The sequence below is a fragment of the Rhinatrema bivittatum genome, chromosome 6 (assembly GCF_901001135.1).
Source record: "Rhinatrema bivittatum chromosome 6, aRhiBiv1.1, whole genome shotgun sequence".
NCBI lineage: Eukaryota > Metazoa > Chordata > Amphibia > Gymnophiona > Rhinatrematidae > Rhinatrema > Rhinatrema bivittatum.
The window spans coordinates 237,066,877-237,078,659 of record NC_042620.1 but is presented as its reverse complement, the minus strand read 5'-3'; the positions used below and the strand labels follow the sequence as shown (position 1 = coordinate 237,078,659).

General features: G+C 42.6%; 1 protein-coding gene across 1 annotated transcript in view; it reads left to right on the top strand.

The window, feature by feature from the left end:
* Nucleotides 1–308: 308 nt before the first annotated feature.
* SLC9A6 (solute carrier family 9 member A6) overlaps nucleotides 309–11,783 on the top strand; it is a 95,513-nt gene continuing 84,038 nt past the window's right edge. Inside the window, exons 1-3 of the mRNA XM_029606644.1 lie at nucleotides 309–765; nucleotides 11,250–11,449; nucleotides 11,684–11,761. Coding sequence (XP_029462504.1) covers nucleotides 489–765; nucleotides 11,250–11,449; nucleotides 11,684–11,761 — 555 coding nt within the window. The 5' untranslated portion in view covers nucleotides 309–488. The remainder of the gene's footprint in view (nucleotides 766–11,249; nucleotides 11,450–11,683; nucleotides 11,762–11,783) is intronic.

Below are 11,783 nucleotides of genomic sequence, written 5' to 3'. Positions count from 1 at the left end.
CTGCATGAGAAACATTTCCTTAGAAATGATGAAAAAGAACTCAGAACGAAAGGGGAGATTTTCACCAATTACTTAGGATTTTTTTTCCAGATCCTTTCTGCTGGCACGGCTGCTTTTTTAAATAAGTTTCACGTGGGTGGTAGGCCTGGCCGAGTAAGAGAACTTTTCAAAAACTTTTAAGTCTCCCTCCCACCCCCCCCCCAAAAAAAACCGTTCTCAGACTTGAAATAGAATCCAGTACCGGGTGGACCGTACACGTAGTGAGCAACGGCTAATAGGCCCGGTTCCGGCTCCGCTGAAAGCGATTAGAGCGCCCGCCCGCCCGCCTCCTGCTTGTCTCCCGGATCGGCGCCTTTAAGCAGAGCCGTCCTGTCTCGTACGGCGGCGGCGGCGGTGGGGGGAGGCGAGGGCTCGCGCGCTCGCCCTTTGCCCTTCTTCCCGGCAGCCCGCGGGAACAGGAAGAGGCGCCGGACGAGAAAGAGAGAGAGATGGCGCCGAGCGGGAGGCCGGCGCGGGGCGGCCGCGGGCCGCCCGCCTTCGCCCTGGCCGCGTGCCTGCTGGCGCCGCTCCTGGCTCTCGGCCGGGCCGAGGACAGCGCCATGGAGGAGATAGTGACGGAGAAGCGGGCCGAGGCCAGCCACCGGCAGGACAGCGCCAACCTGCTCATCTTCATCCTGCTGCTCACGCTCACCATCCTCACCATCTGGCTCTTCAAGCACCGGCGGTTCCGCTTCCTGCACGAGACCGGCCTGGCCATGATCTACGGTCAGTGCCCGTGCGGCGGGGGGCGCCGGTGCCGTGGCACCTTTTTCAGTGCTTATGTCTTTTGACAGAGGCCGGCGATCGGACGTGTGGCACCCGATGAAAAGAGCGCAGTGACTTCGCAGTAAGCGGGTCACTCGGGGATCGTGATAACGGTCCAAGGGACAAAAAGGAATGGGAGGGGACCCTTGGTTCCCAAATTCGCTGGGTATTCCTACCCCGGGTCCCCACTGTTTTGAATTATTGCGACTTTCAGAAGTCGCAGAAGGAGAGATTTAAATTTGGATTTCTTTTCCTGACTTGACAGTCACTTCAAAGCGGATTACAGTATAGTTAAATCAATTTACCTAGCATGGAATCTAGTTACTTGAATTTTATATATAGTTTGACAGTGTGGGAGGTGATTAGGTGATGCATTGCATTAGGTGGTGAATAACAAGGTTAACATAAATTGCGATTGTTACTTGTCTTGTGCATAAATTCCGTTGTTGGAGAGTTCAGATTTTATATTCATTGTTATGGTCGCATGAGCCATGTTTTCAGTTGGCGTGGAAAGTTCAGGTAGCAAGGTGATGGGACTCCTGGAGATTGTGGCAGTGCATGGTGAGGTTTAAATATTATGTGCTTGTTTGTTTTCTTGAGTTATGAATATTCTTATTGTACTCTGCAGTGATCAATTTTATTGGAATTTTTAGTGGATTATAAAACTGACTAAATAAATGAAGGTGACTGGGTAGGGAAGAAAGTGAAATGCTAAGAGAATCTAGCAAGAGCTGTCTGCCCAGAATACAATAATCTTTCCTACAATCCTTCATGTACAAGGTTCTGATTTTGTAGACATCCTTTTTGGATGAAAATTGAAAGAAATACATTTTTTCTCCTCTTGTGTGTTTGGCTTTCTCTCTCTCTTTATTTTTTAAATTTTGTTTGTTTTTTTTTGCCATGGCCTTTCCTGTTTGCACTGTATGCAGCAGTATCTCTAAACATTGGTGCTGCAGATATTGTTTTGTTAGAAGCAGAACTTGAATGTCTTGGATAGAGAACTATCCCAGAAGCAGTATTTAAAACTGACACCCTGTATTGCTATAAAAAAAAAAAAGGAATATCCTCCTGCTGAGGAGATAAGGCAAAGCTAATTTTATGGAAGATGGAAAAGCACGTCAGAAGCCATTACAAATAGATTTTTTTTTAAATTGAGGTTATTATTAAACAACATTCAGTATATCACACTTAATGTTCTTTTTAAATTTATTTTTGTTCACTGTTTGTTAGCATATTTATTAACTTCTGATATATTGAAACAATTGTATTTGGTAGTGTGTACCCAAAGATAAAAACCTGTCTGATTAAATTTGATATTTGACTAAATGCTTTCATACAGAGGTAAAACAGTTAGTGCAGAAACAGCTAACTTAAGAACATCATAAGTGACATGCTAGGTTAGATCAAGGTCCATCAAGCCCAGTATCCTGTCTGTGAAAGTGGCTAGTCTGGGTCACAAGTACCCAGCAGATCCCCAATAGTTGATGTATTTCTTGTATGTTACTCCCAGGGATAAGTGCTGGCTTTCCCAAATCTATCTGGCTAATGACAGTTTATGAACTTTTCCTCAAGGAACTTGTCCAACCCTCTTTTGAATCCCCAAGTCCTGATGTTGTTTGAAAGGGTAAATAACTGTTTCCTATTTATCCGTTCTACCCCATTCATGATTTTATAAATCTCAGTCATATCCCCTCTCAAATGTCTCGTCTCTTTAAGCTAAACAACCCTAATCTCGTTAGTCTTCAAAAAAGAGCTTTTCCATCCCATTTATCATTTTTGTTGCTCCCCTTCATAACTTTTCTATGTCCCCCTTGTCCTTTTTTGAGATGAGGCAACTAAAACTGCACACAATACTCAAGATGTGGCTGCACCATAGATCTTTATAAAGACATTATGATATTCTCAGTTTTGTTCTCTAGTCTTTCCAAATAATTCTTATCATTCTATTGCCTCTTTGACCTCTGCCACACACTGAGCTGAAGATTTCAAGATATTGTCCACAAATATTCCAAGATCCTTTTGTTGGGTAGTGACTCCTAACACAGAATCCAGCAACACGTACCTGTAGTTGGGATTATCTTTCCTAACGTGCAGTATTTGGTACTTGTCACTTTAAATTGCATCTGCCATTTTAGATGTCTAGTCTTCTAGTCTCACAAGGACATTTCGTATTTCCTGACAATCTGCTGTGGTTTAAATGACTGGAAACAGTTTTGTTTTAACTACAAATTTGGTCATCTCACTCGCTGTTCCTTTTTCCAGATCATTTATGAATATGCTAAATAGCACAGGTCCCAGTACAGACTCCTGGGGCACTCCACTAACCACCTTTCTCCATTTGAAAAACTGATGATCTAGTCCTAGCCTCTGTTTCCTGTCTTTTTTTATCCAGTTACTAGCCACAATAGGACATTGTCTCCGATCCCATGACCTCCCAATTTCCTGAAGAATCTTTCATGAAGGACTTTGTCAAATGCCTTCTGAAAATCCAAAATGTACAATATTAACTGGCTCATCTTTACCCACATGTTTGTTTTTAAGATATAAATAATCTAGTAAATTTGAAGGCAAGACTTCTCTTTTGCAAAAATCATGTTGACTCTCTCCCATTAAATCATGTCTATGTGGTCAGTAATTTTTTTTAAGAATAGATTCTACCAGTTTGCCTATCACTGACATCAGGCTTACTATAGTTTCCCAAATCATGCCTGGAGCCCTTTATAAAAATTGGCATCACATAGGCCACCTTGCAGTTTTCAGGTACTGTGACTGTTTTAAATAAGTTGCAAACCACAAGAAAAAAAGTCTGCAATTTCCTGTTGAGTTTCTTCAGATCTCTGAGGCGAATACCATCTGGTACTGGTGATTTGTGGTTCTTTAGTCTGTAAGTCTAATTTATTACATCCTTCTTTACATATGTACCCCATGCTAAATTATTGCATATTATATTGATGGAGAACATTTTCGCTATAGCATTGTTTCCTCTGTTCCAAAACAGAACAAAATGAACTGTATACAGTAACAAGTACAGTAGTACAAAAACTTCCTGCTGGTTTGAATGTGGGTATTTAGCTTATTCACTACTGCTATAACTTAGGAAGAGATGGGTTGATTGTGATCTGTAATGAAACTGGGTCACTTTTCCTAACCTGTGAGGGATAATGATTATAACAGCCTTGGGGCGAGGTTTATAGTTATCTGTTGGATTTAGCAGAGAGCATCCTCTTGCTGACAATAGTTCTACAGTGGAATCAAATTTGTAATTAATTCCGGTTATTTTTTTAATCTTTCCCCTTTATACCATCTATCTTTATTCCTCCTTCCCTGGATAGCATGCCCAGACAAGGCTGCAGAAACCCTTGCAGGCATGAGGGGCACCTTCACTAAAGTGTACCCTCAGTACCACTGCCAGCTATCCTCCCTCCCCTTTGCAGGCCCCAGTGCATCATTTCTACAGTGGGCCTTGGCCTGTCCATCCCGGCAGATGAGATCTAAACTTGAAACCTCTGCATCATAGTGTGGTGACTTGAGTGATAGAGCAGGACCTATTTTCAGTTTTTATATGACACCCTACGAAGGGTGTCCCTTTACTCATTTAACCCTTTCACTACTAAATGAGGGCACAGTAGAGCAAGCTAGTACTCGTATCTCTTTGAGCTTCATTTTCAGGTTTAAATGGAATTGATATGTACTAGGATTTCTTCCAGGAAAACACATATGTCTTCCTTTTTTCATACTGCAACTAAATGTACTTGACTTCTGTACTGTTAGTATATTATTGGCCTAATTAACACTACACATCTGTGGAAAATACATATGCAGGGTGTGAATGTGTATATATCGGATGTTACATAATCTTTGCCACCTCCCGCCCCACCTCCAGTGCTCCACTGGATTATCCCGCTAATATAATTTTTGTACCAGTTTGTAAACTATTTAGTTTGGAATTTAACAGTATCTTACACATTACTTAAATTTTATTATTTACGGCTGGAATGTACAATAGTGGAAAATAACGTCAGATTGACCATATTGAGTGAGTTGCATTTTGTGAAGTGCGTGATGCTGGAACAACCTTTTATTATGAAAAAGTGGATTGCTGAAAAATTAGGTCAAAGTGAAAGCTGGGTTCAGACTGCTAAGTGTTTTACGGAATTTGGTGATGGTCGACTGCTAAAATTGTCTCAAGAAAGCCAAAAAATTATTGAAAATTCCAGCAACAAACAGAAGAAAAGCTGTTTGTTATCAGGTGGCATGAACGATTTTGGATGAGACGAGGAAAAAAGTTGATAAACTGTTCATCTATCAGTATCTAGTCAAGGCTGGTATCCAGGCATTTCACTTTATTTCAAAACCATTGAAAACAGACACCCAAATCCAACCAGACTCTGGATGGTGAATTGGTTATGAAATTGAGATGAAGAGGATTTCCTTCATTTAGCGCCTTCCAATGATTTTTTCATTTGTTCACTTCGAAAACCAAATTTTCAAAATGATAGTTTGGTCAAAAATTTTGAATAAAATTAGTGACGAGGAACATTTTCGCCAAATTGTTAGAAACCCTGCTTGCATTGGTCTTTTTGTCATGGGTAATCAAAAGAACATGAGGAATCTTGGGATAGTGCCTATTTTCAGCATGTGATTTTAGCTGAAAATATCCCATTTTTGAGTGATCCGAAAAACGTTTTGATAGTAGGCAAAGCTACTTTTGTTCATGATAAGGAACTCCCCGGACAAACGTTGCCAAAAACATAGGTGCCATTATTAAGGATGAGGTGGAGAGTTTAATTTTGAAGGAAAGTGGTCAGCGATGTTAATCCACTGAAACCTTGCATCTAAATTTGGAATTGGTCTTATTCAATTTGGAAAAGGATACTGATTTATTTCAAAATTTGTGTTCATACTCTGTTCATTTTAAAACAATTTTGCAAGCTAACGGTGGGCACACCAGCTATTAATTATGTTGTTCAATTCTGTTTTGAATGGTGATTAAAATGGTATATTGTATGTTTCTATCAGATTTCTGGTTGCTGCCACAATGTGGGAGGCAAAGGTTATGCAACACCCGGTATATATATGGCTTAATATGTGGGGGGAAACAGCTTTTCAGACTTAAAAGACAAAGCAGCAGGGGTCCCTTTCAGGCAGCCTGCAGGGAAGAGGGGGATAAGTGGAGCAGAGAGGAGCCACTCTGCTACCTAATTCAGTCCTTTCCTTACTGTTCTGCTCCCTCCACTCCTGTTCTTCAGGAAGCAGGAGGGCAGGGTGTGATCCTGAAGCATACATTGCGGCACAAAAATGAGTTGAATTAGCACATTTGAAACTGTGAGCAGTAGTGCCAGTCAGGGCTATACCTATGTCTGCTAGGCGAGTCAGGAGGATGGATGGTTGACGGTATCGAATGCCGCTGAGATGTCTAGGAGTACTAGAAGAAAGGAGTAGCCTTTGTCTAATCCCATAATGATATGGTCTGTTAATGATATGAGAAGCGTTTCTGTACTGTGAGATTTGCGAAATCCGTATTGGGATGGGTATAGAATATTGTGTTCTTCTAGATATTCTGAAAGCTGAGTATTAACCAATTTCTCTGTTAGTTTGGCTAAGAAAGGGAGATTTGAGATGGGGCGGAAGTTGGCAAGTTCTTTGGGGTCTAAGTTGTGTTTCTTGAGGAGGGGTTTAAGAGAGGCGGTTTTTAAGCTGTCTGGGTACCTCCCTTGGGTTAACGAGCAGTTTATGATGTTCGCTATCAGTCCAGAGATCTTGTTAGGAATCAGTAGCAGTAGTTTGGAAGGGATGTTGTCAGCTGGATGGCTAGATGGTTTCTGTCTCTTGAGGAGGGATTCGATCTCACCGGGGGACGTTAGTTCGAAATTGTTGAGCTTGATTCCAGTGTGGGTGTGAGTGTTGGTGAATGTAGAGCTGGAGGTGGTCTTGGTTGGTAAGAGTGCCAGGGTATTTGCAATCTTCTGCTGGAAGAAAGAAGCAAGCTCGTTGGCCTTCGATTGTGCCTGATCGTCGGGTATCGTCGATGGGGAAGGCTTTGTGATTTGAGACACATACTAGAAGAGCGCCTTGGCATCATATTGGAGGTCGTGGATTTTGTTTGCATAGTATTCTTTTTTTGACTTTAGAATTGCGGTTCTGTAGTGATGTAGGGTTCCTTTGTATGTCGATAACGTAGAGGAGTTTGGTGCTTTACGCCATTTATTTTCTTTGTGACGTAGGACTAGTTTCAACCGTTTGAGTTCATTAGAGAACCAGGGTTGATTTCCTTTTTTTTTCTGGGTTTATTGTTTTGGAGACTGCGGGGAATAAATTGTTTGCAACTGCTTCTGTAATGTTGTGCCATGAGAGAACGGCTGAATCGGGGTTGGATAGATCCAGGTTTGAGAGTTCTTTCGCAAGATGGTCGCTGAGGATCTCAGATGCACATGCTTTCCTGAAATGAATGGTAGACGGATGCTGTGGGTTGTGAGTCTGTTGTATTGTGGAGACCTTGTTGGTTATCAGAAAGTGATCTGACCATGGGACTGGGGTACAAGAGGGTGCCACAGAGCAGGTGAACTTTGAGTTAATAAAGATAAGGTCCAGCGTGTGTCCTGCTTTGTGTGTCGAGTTGTTGACGATCTGCGAGAATCCCATAGCATTGAGGGAGTTGAGGAGAGTTTCGCAATTGGAGGAGCGGGGAGAGGCGTCGGTGTGTAAGTTGAAATCTCCCATGATCATGGTAGGGGAGGTCTGAATCAATGTGCTTCACTATGGATTCAATGAGGGGAGAGGCGTCAGCTTAAAGTAATTCCGGAGGGGCATAGACTAGTAATAATTGGAGTTGTTGTGATTTGACTAGGCCCAATTCCAGATTGGACTCTGACCTTATTGTATGCGGTGTAAGTCTAAGTTCTTTTTTGGTAGCTAGAAGTAAACCGCCCCCTCGTTTTTTGTGTCTGTGGGTTGATAATATGTCATACTTGTGTATAGGTAATTGGTTAATTAATGCAATGTCTGAGTTTTTTAACCAGGTTTCTGTGATGGCACAGATGTCTGGGTCGGAGTCCAGTAGATAGTCATTGAGGATGTGTGTCTCTTTAGTTAGGGATTGTGCATTGAATAGAGTAACTGAGAGTAGGGTGAGCCCTAAGAACTGGGTAAGTGGTGTGATCATAATTGGTATAAGAGATCTGTGCCTTCTTGGTGGTAATTCTAGCGCAGGATAAATGTTGTTGTGGAGATGGTGATGTCTAACCGGTATATGGTGAGTTAGCATTTCTTCCCCCAGTTCAGCGCTGGATACTTGCTGGGTGTGGAAGGATGAAAGCTGAATGCTTGTTGGGAGTGGAAGGATGAACGCTGGATGCTTGCTGGATGCTTGCTGGGAGTGGAAGGATGAACGCTGGATGCTTGCTGGGAGTGGAAGGATGAACGCTGGATGCTTGCTGGGCGTGGAAGGATGAACGCTGGATGCTTGCTGGATGCTTGCTGGGAGTGGAAGGATGAACGCTGGATGCTTGCTGGGAGTGGAAGGATGAACGCTGGATGCTTGCTGGATGCTTGCTGGGCGTGGAAGGATGAACGCTGGATGCTTGCTGGGCGTGGAAGGATGAACGCTGGATGCTTGCTGGATGCTTGCTGGGAGTGGAAGGATGAACGCTGGATGCTTGCTGGGAGAGGGCCAAATCAAAATTAGCACGATGCAAAATGGAAGTGGTCAACCATATGTAAAATATAACATACCAATTCTTGTAATTCTCCGAGAACAAGCAGGACGGCAATCCTCACATATGGGTGACATCCGATGGAGCCCTGCACGGAGAGCTTATGCCAAAGTTGGGGTGTTCTCTGAGTATGTTCGAGCATACATTATACCACGCATCCATGTGGGGTTCCCTCAGTCTGTTCTTTTCCATGGAGACTTGTGTCACAGCAAATTGTCTCTCTCTAAACTTCTTAAGAAGTCGATTTTTATTCCTCAGTTTTTTGTTTTTTTTTTTTTGAGTTTTTTGTGGGATAGCACGGTCGACACAGGGACCCTCCCAATTCTCTCCTTTTCACTAGCCAGGTTTCTTGAAGTTTTGGGGTAAGTTTGTTTTTTTAAAATTTTATTTTGCAGTCTATCCCCAGGGTGGTGGTGCGCTTGGTGCCTGCTGGTCTTTGGGAGCCACCACCATTGACTTTGATATTGCGTCCCTTTTATTTCAAGACCTGTCGGGGTTTAGGCAGTGACCTTGGTGATGAGGGCCATGTCTATAATAGATGTACCCTCTGCCTGGGGGCATCGCATTACGTCCGGGGTTGCAGCAGTTGCGCCCAGATGATCCCAGAAGGGGGTGTAAGATCCGGCTCTACAAGATGTCAGAGGCATTGGCTTCGAGGGACTTTCGAAGCCGCACCGATGGACACTGAGCCATTGACACTGGTGTCGATGGCTGCCAAGGATACCAGAGACAGGCCATGGTCTACCTCCCCCGGGTCGAAGACATCTGATTTACACAATAGTATTCCAAGAGTGATGATGTAAATATGGAGCACTCGCCAGTTGCGGACTCCAATCCCTCCTCTCCCACACAGACACATACACTCTTTTATTGTTGTGCCAGTACAGCAGCACTGGAAACGTTTTACTCTCTCTCTGACCAGGAGTAAAATTCAGTGCTAAGAAAACTTAAGCCAATGCTCCTCTCTGCATTGGGGGGGGGGGGGGGGGGGGCTTCTTTTTGGATGGGATTTTCATGCGACGGTGCTAAGCAGGATGCAGGTTTACATGCACATTTTGTGTGTGCAAAATTTCTTTCTGCAGCAGACGTAACATTTGCACGGTAAAACTGGGTGCTCTGATGACCGTACCTTATTGCATCTGCCTCCAAGCAGGCCTATACAGCAATCACACTGCCAATAGGGATTCTGGTGGAGGAAAAATAATTGGAGTCATCCTTTGAACACTGAAAATTCTTTCCATACAGTGGTTTGTAAAGAGAACTTCTGTGTATCCAAAACTGGTCAAAGGAAGAACTGGGAGGTAAAATTTTTGTTTTTCGGCATTTATGTAGTACTTTCAGTGCTGAGGGGAGTGAGGGCTCATAGCCCCTGACTGTGGGGTGTTAGATGTTCAGACACCACTGTTGGGAGCGGGTAGGTGTGTCAGGTTAGCCATACCCTCTCCCAAATTGGCACATTTAAATACCATAAGGGAGCGAGCTTTATCCTTAGCAGGACCAAAATTATGGAACTCTTTACCATCAGACCTAAGATTAGAGGCAAACCCGCAGACTTTCAAAAACAAAATAAAAACATAGAAACATAGAAATGACGGCAGAAGAAGACCAAACGGCCCATCCAGTCTGCCCAGCAAGCTATGCACTTTTTTTTTTTTCTCTCTCTTGTTACGCTTGGCTTCCAGTACTCTCTAGTTCTATTTCCCCTCCCCCCTACTATCAATGTAGAGAGCAGCGCTGGAACTGCATCCAAGTGAATATCCAGCTCAATTAGGGGTAGTAACCGCCGCAATAAGCAGGCCACACCCCTGCCCCTGTCCACCCAGACTATGCAATCCACATACAGATCCTCCCTTCTTCATTCCCCCTGCCGTTGAAGCAAGAGCTACGCTGGACATGCATTGAAAGTAAAGTATCTGCCCAGCTACACCTCGCTTCCCTGTGAATACAAATTTTTTTTTTTCTTCCACATTACCTCTTGCTGTTGAAGCCCAGAGCAATGATGGAGTCTCATCAACTGTGTGTATGTACACTGAACAAGGTTATTATCTCCAGGTAGTAGCCCCCATTTCCGCGAGCCACATTAACAAACAATAAATATTGAACAAGCCTAATAATTGGCAATACCTATAGCCTATGACCTCACCGGTAATTTTACATACTCTTACCCACCCCTGTTTTGTTTTGGTTTTTTTTGGAGATGGCAGCCCTCCATCCTTCCGCTCCGTGAAGGTGGAACATGGTTATTTCAGAAAGCTTTCACATAACCGGAACACGACAACTATATCATGACCCAAAGTTTTCAGTTTTTAGATTTTATTTCATGTATTGATGTTATCCTTGCTTATGGTATTTTATTTTGTTTTACTTTATCTTTTATAATGTATTTTGCTATCATAAGATGTCTTTCTTTTAGAATATTCTGTCCATTTTATTTAAATGTATTTTAATTAATTATTTAATTTGTTGTATATCTATTTAATTGTATTTTATATCACTATGTTGTAAACTGATGTGATGTTCCCACAAATATCGGTATATAAAAACAAATAAAATAAACTTAGATTGTGAGTCCTCTGTAGACAAGGAAATAACTACAGTACTGAATGTAATCCACTTTGAAGTGCTGAAAAGCAGAATATAAAAACCAGATAAATAAGGGGCAAAAATATTGCAGGTGTTTTTGTTTGTTTGTTTTTTCCTGTTGGTTCTAGCCTTTTTTTTTTGTCTTCTCAGGTCTTTTAGTTGGTGTTGTACTTCGGTATGGAATTCACGTTCCCAGTGATATTAACAATGCAACCTTGATCTGCAAGCTGCAAACGAGTCCTGCAACACTTTCAGTGAACGTCAGTGGGAAATTTTACGAGTATGCCTTGAAGGGGGAAATCCGTCCTCAGGCGCTTAATAATGTCCAGGATAATGACATGCTGAGAAAGGTAAGGAGGATTTTCTCTCTGAATATCAGTAAAGCTCAAGAATGGTAACCAGAAACTGTCAAGTCGAATGTTTTTGTCTAGAGAAGTAGCTTTGAATCATAAAATACAGATACTGGATCTCAAGTTAGCTCTTCAGTCCCTTCCGTGTAATGCTTCTGATGGACAGCCTATTTGCTGAGAAGAAACAGTCTGAGATCAGTTGAATCTCTTTCAAGTGATGTCCTTTATTTCCAGGTGACATTTGATCCAGAGGTGTTCTTCAACATTCTTCTGCCTCCTATTATTTTTTATGCTGGCTACAGCTTGAAACGGGTACGTCGCTCAGATTTTTCTC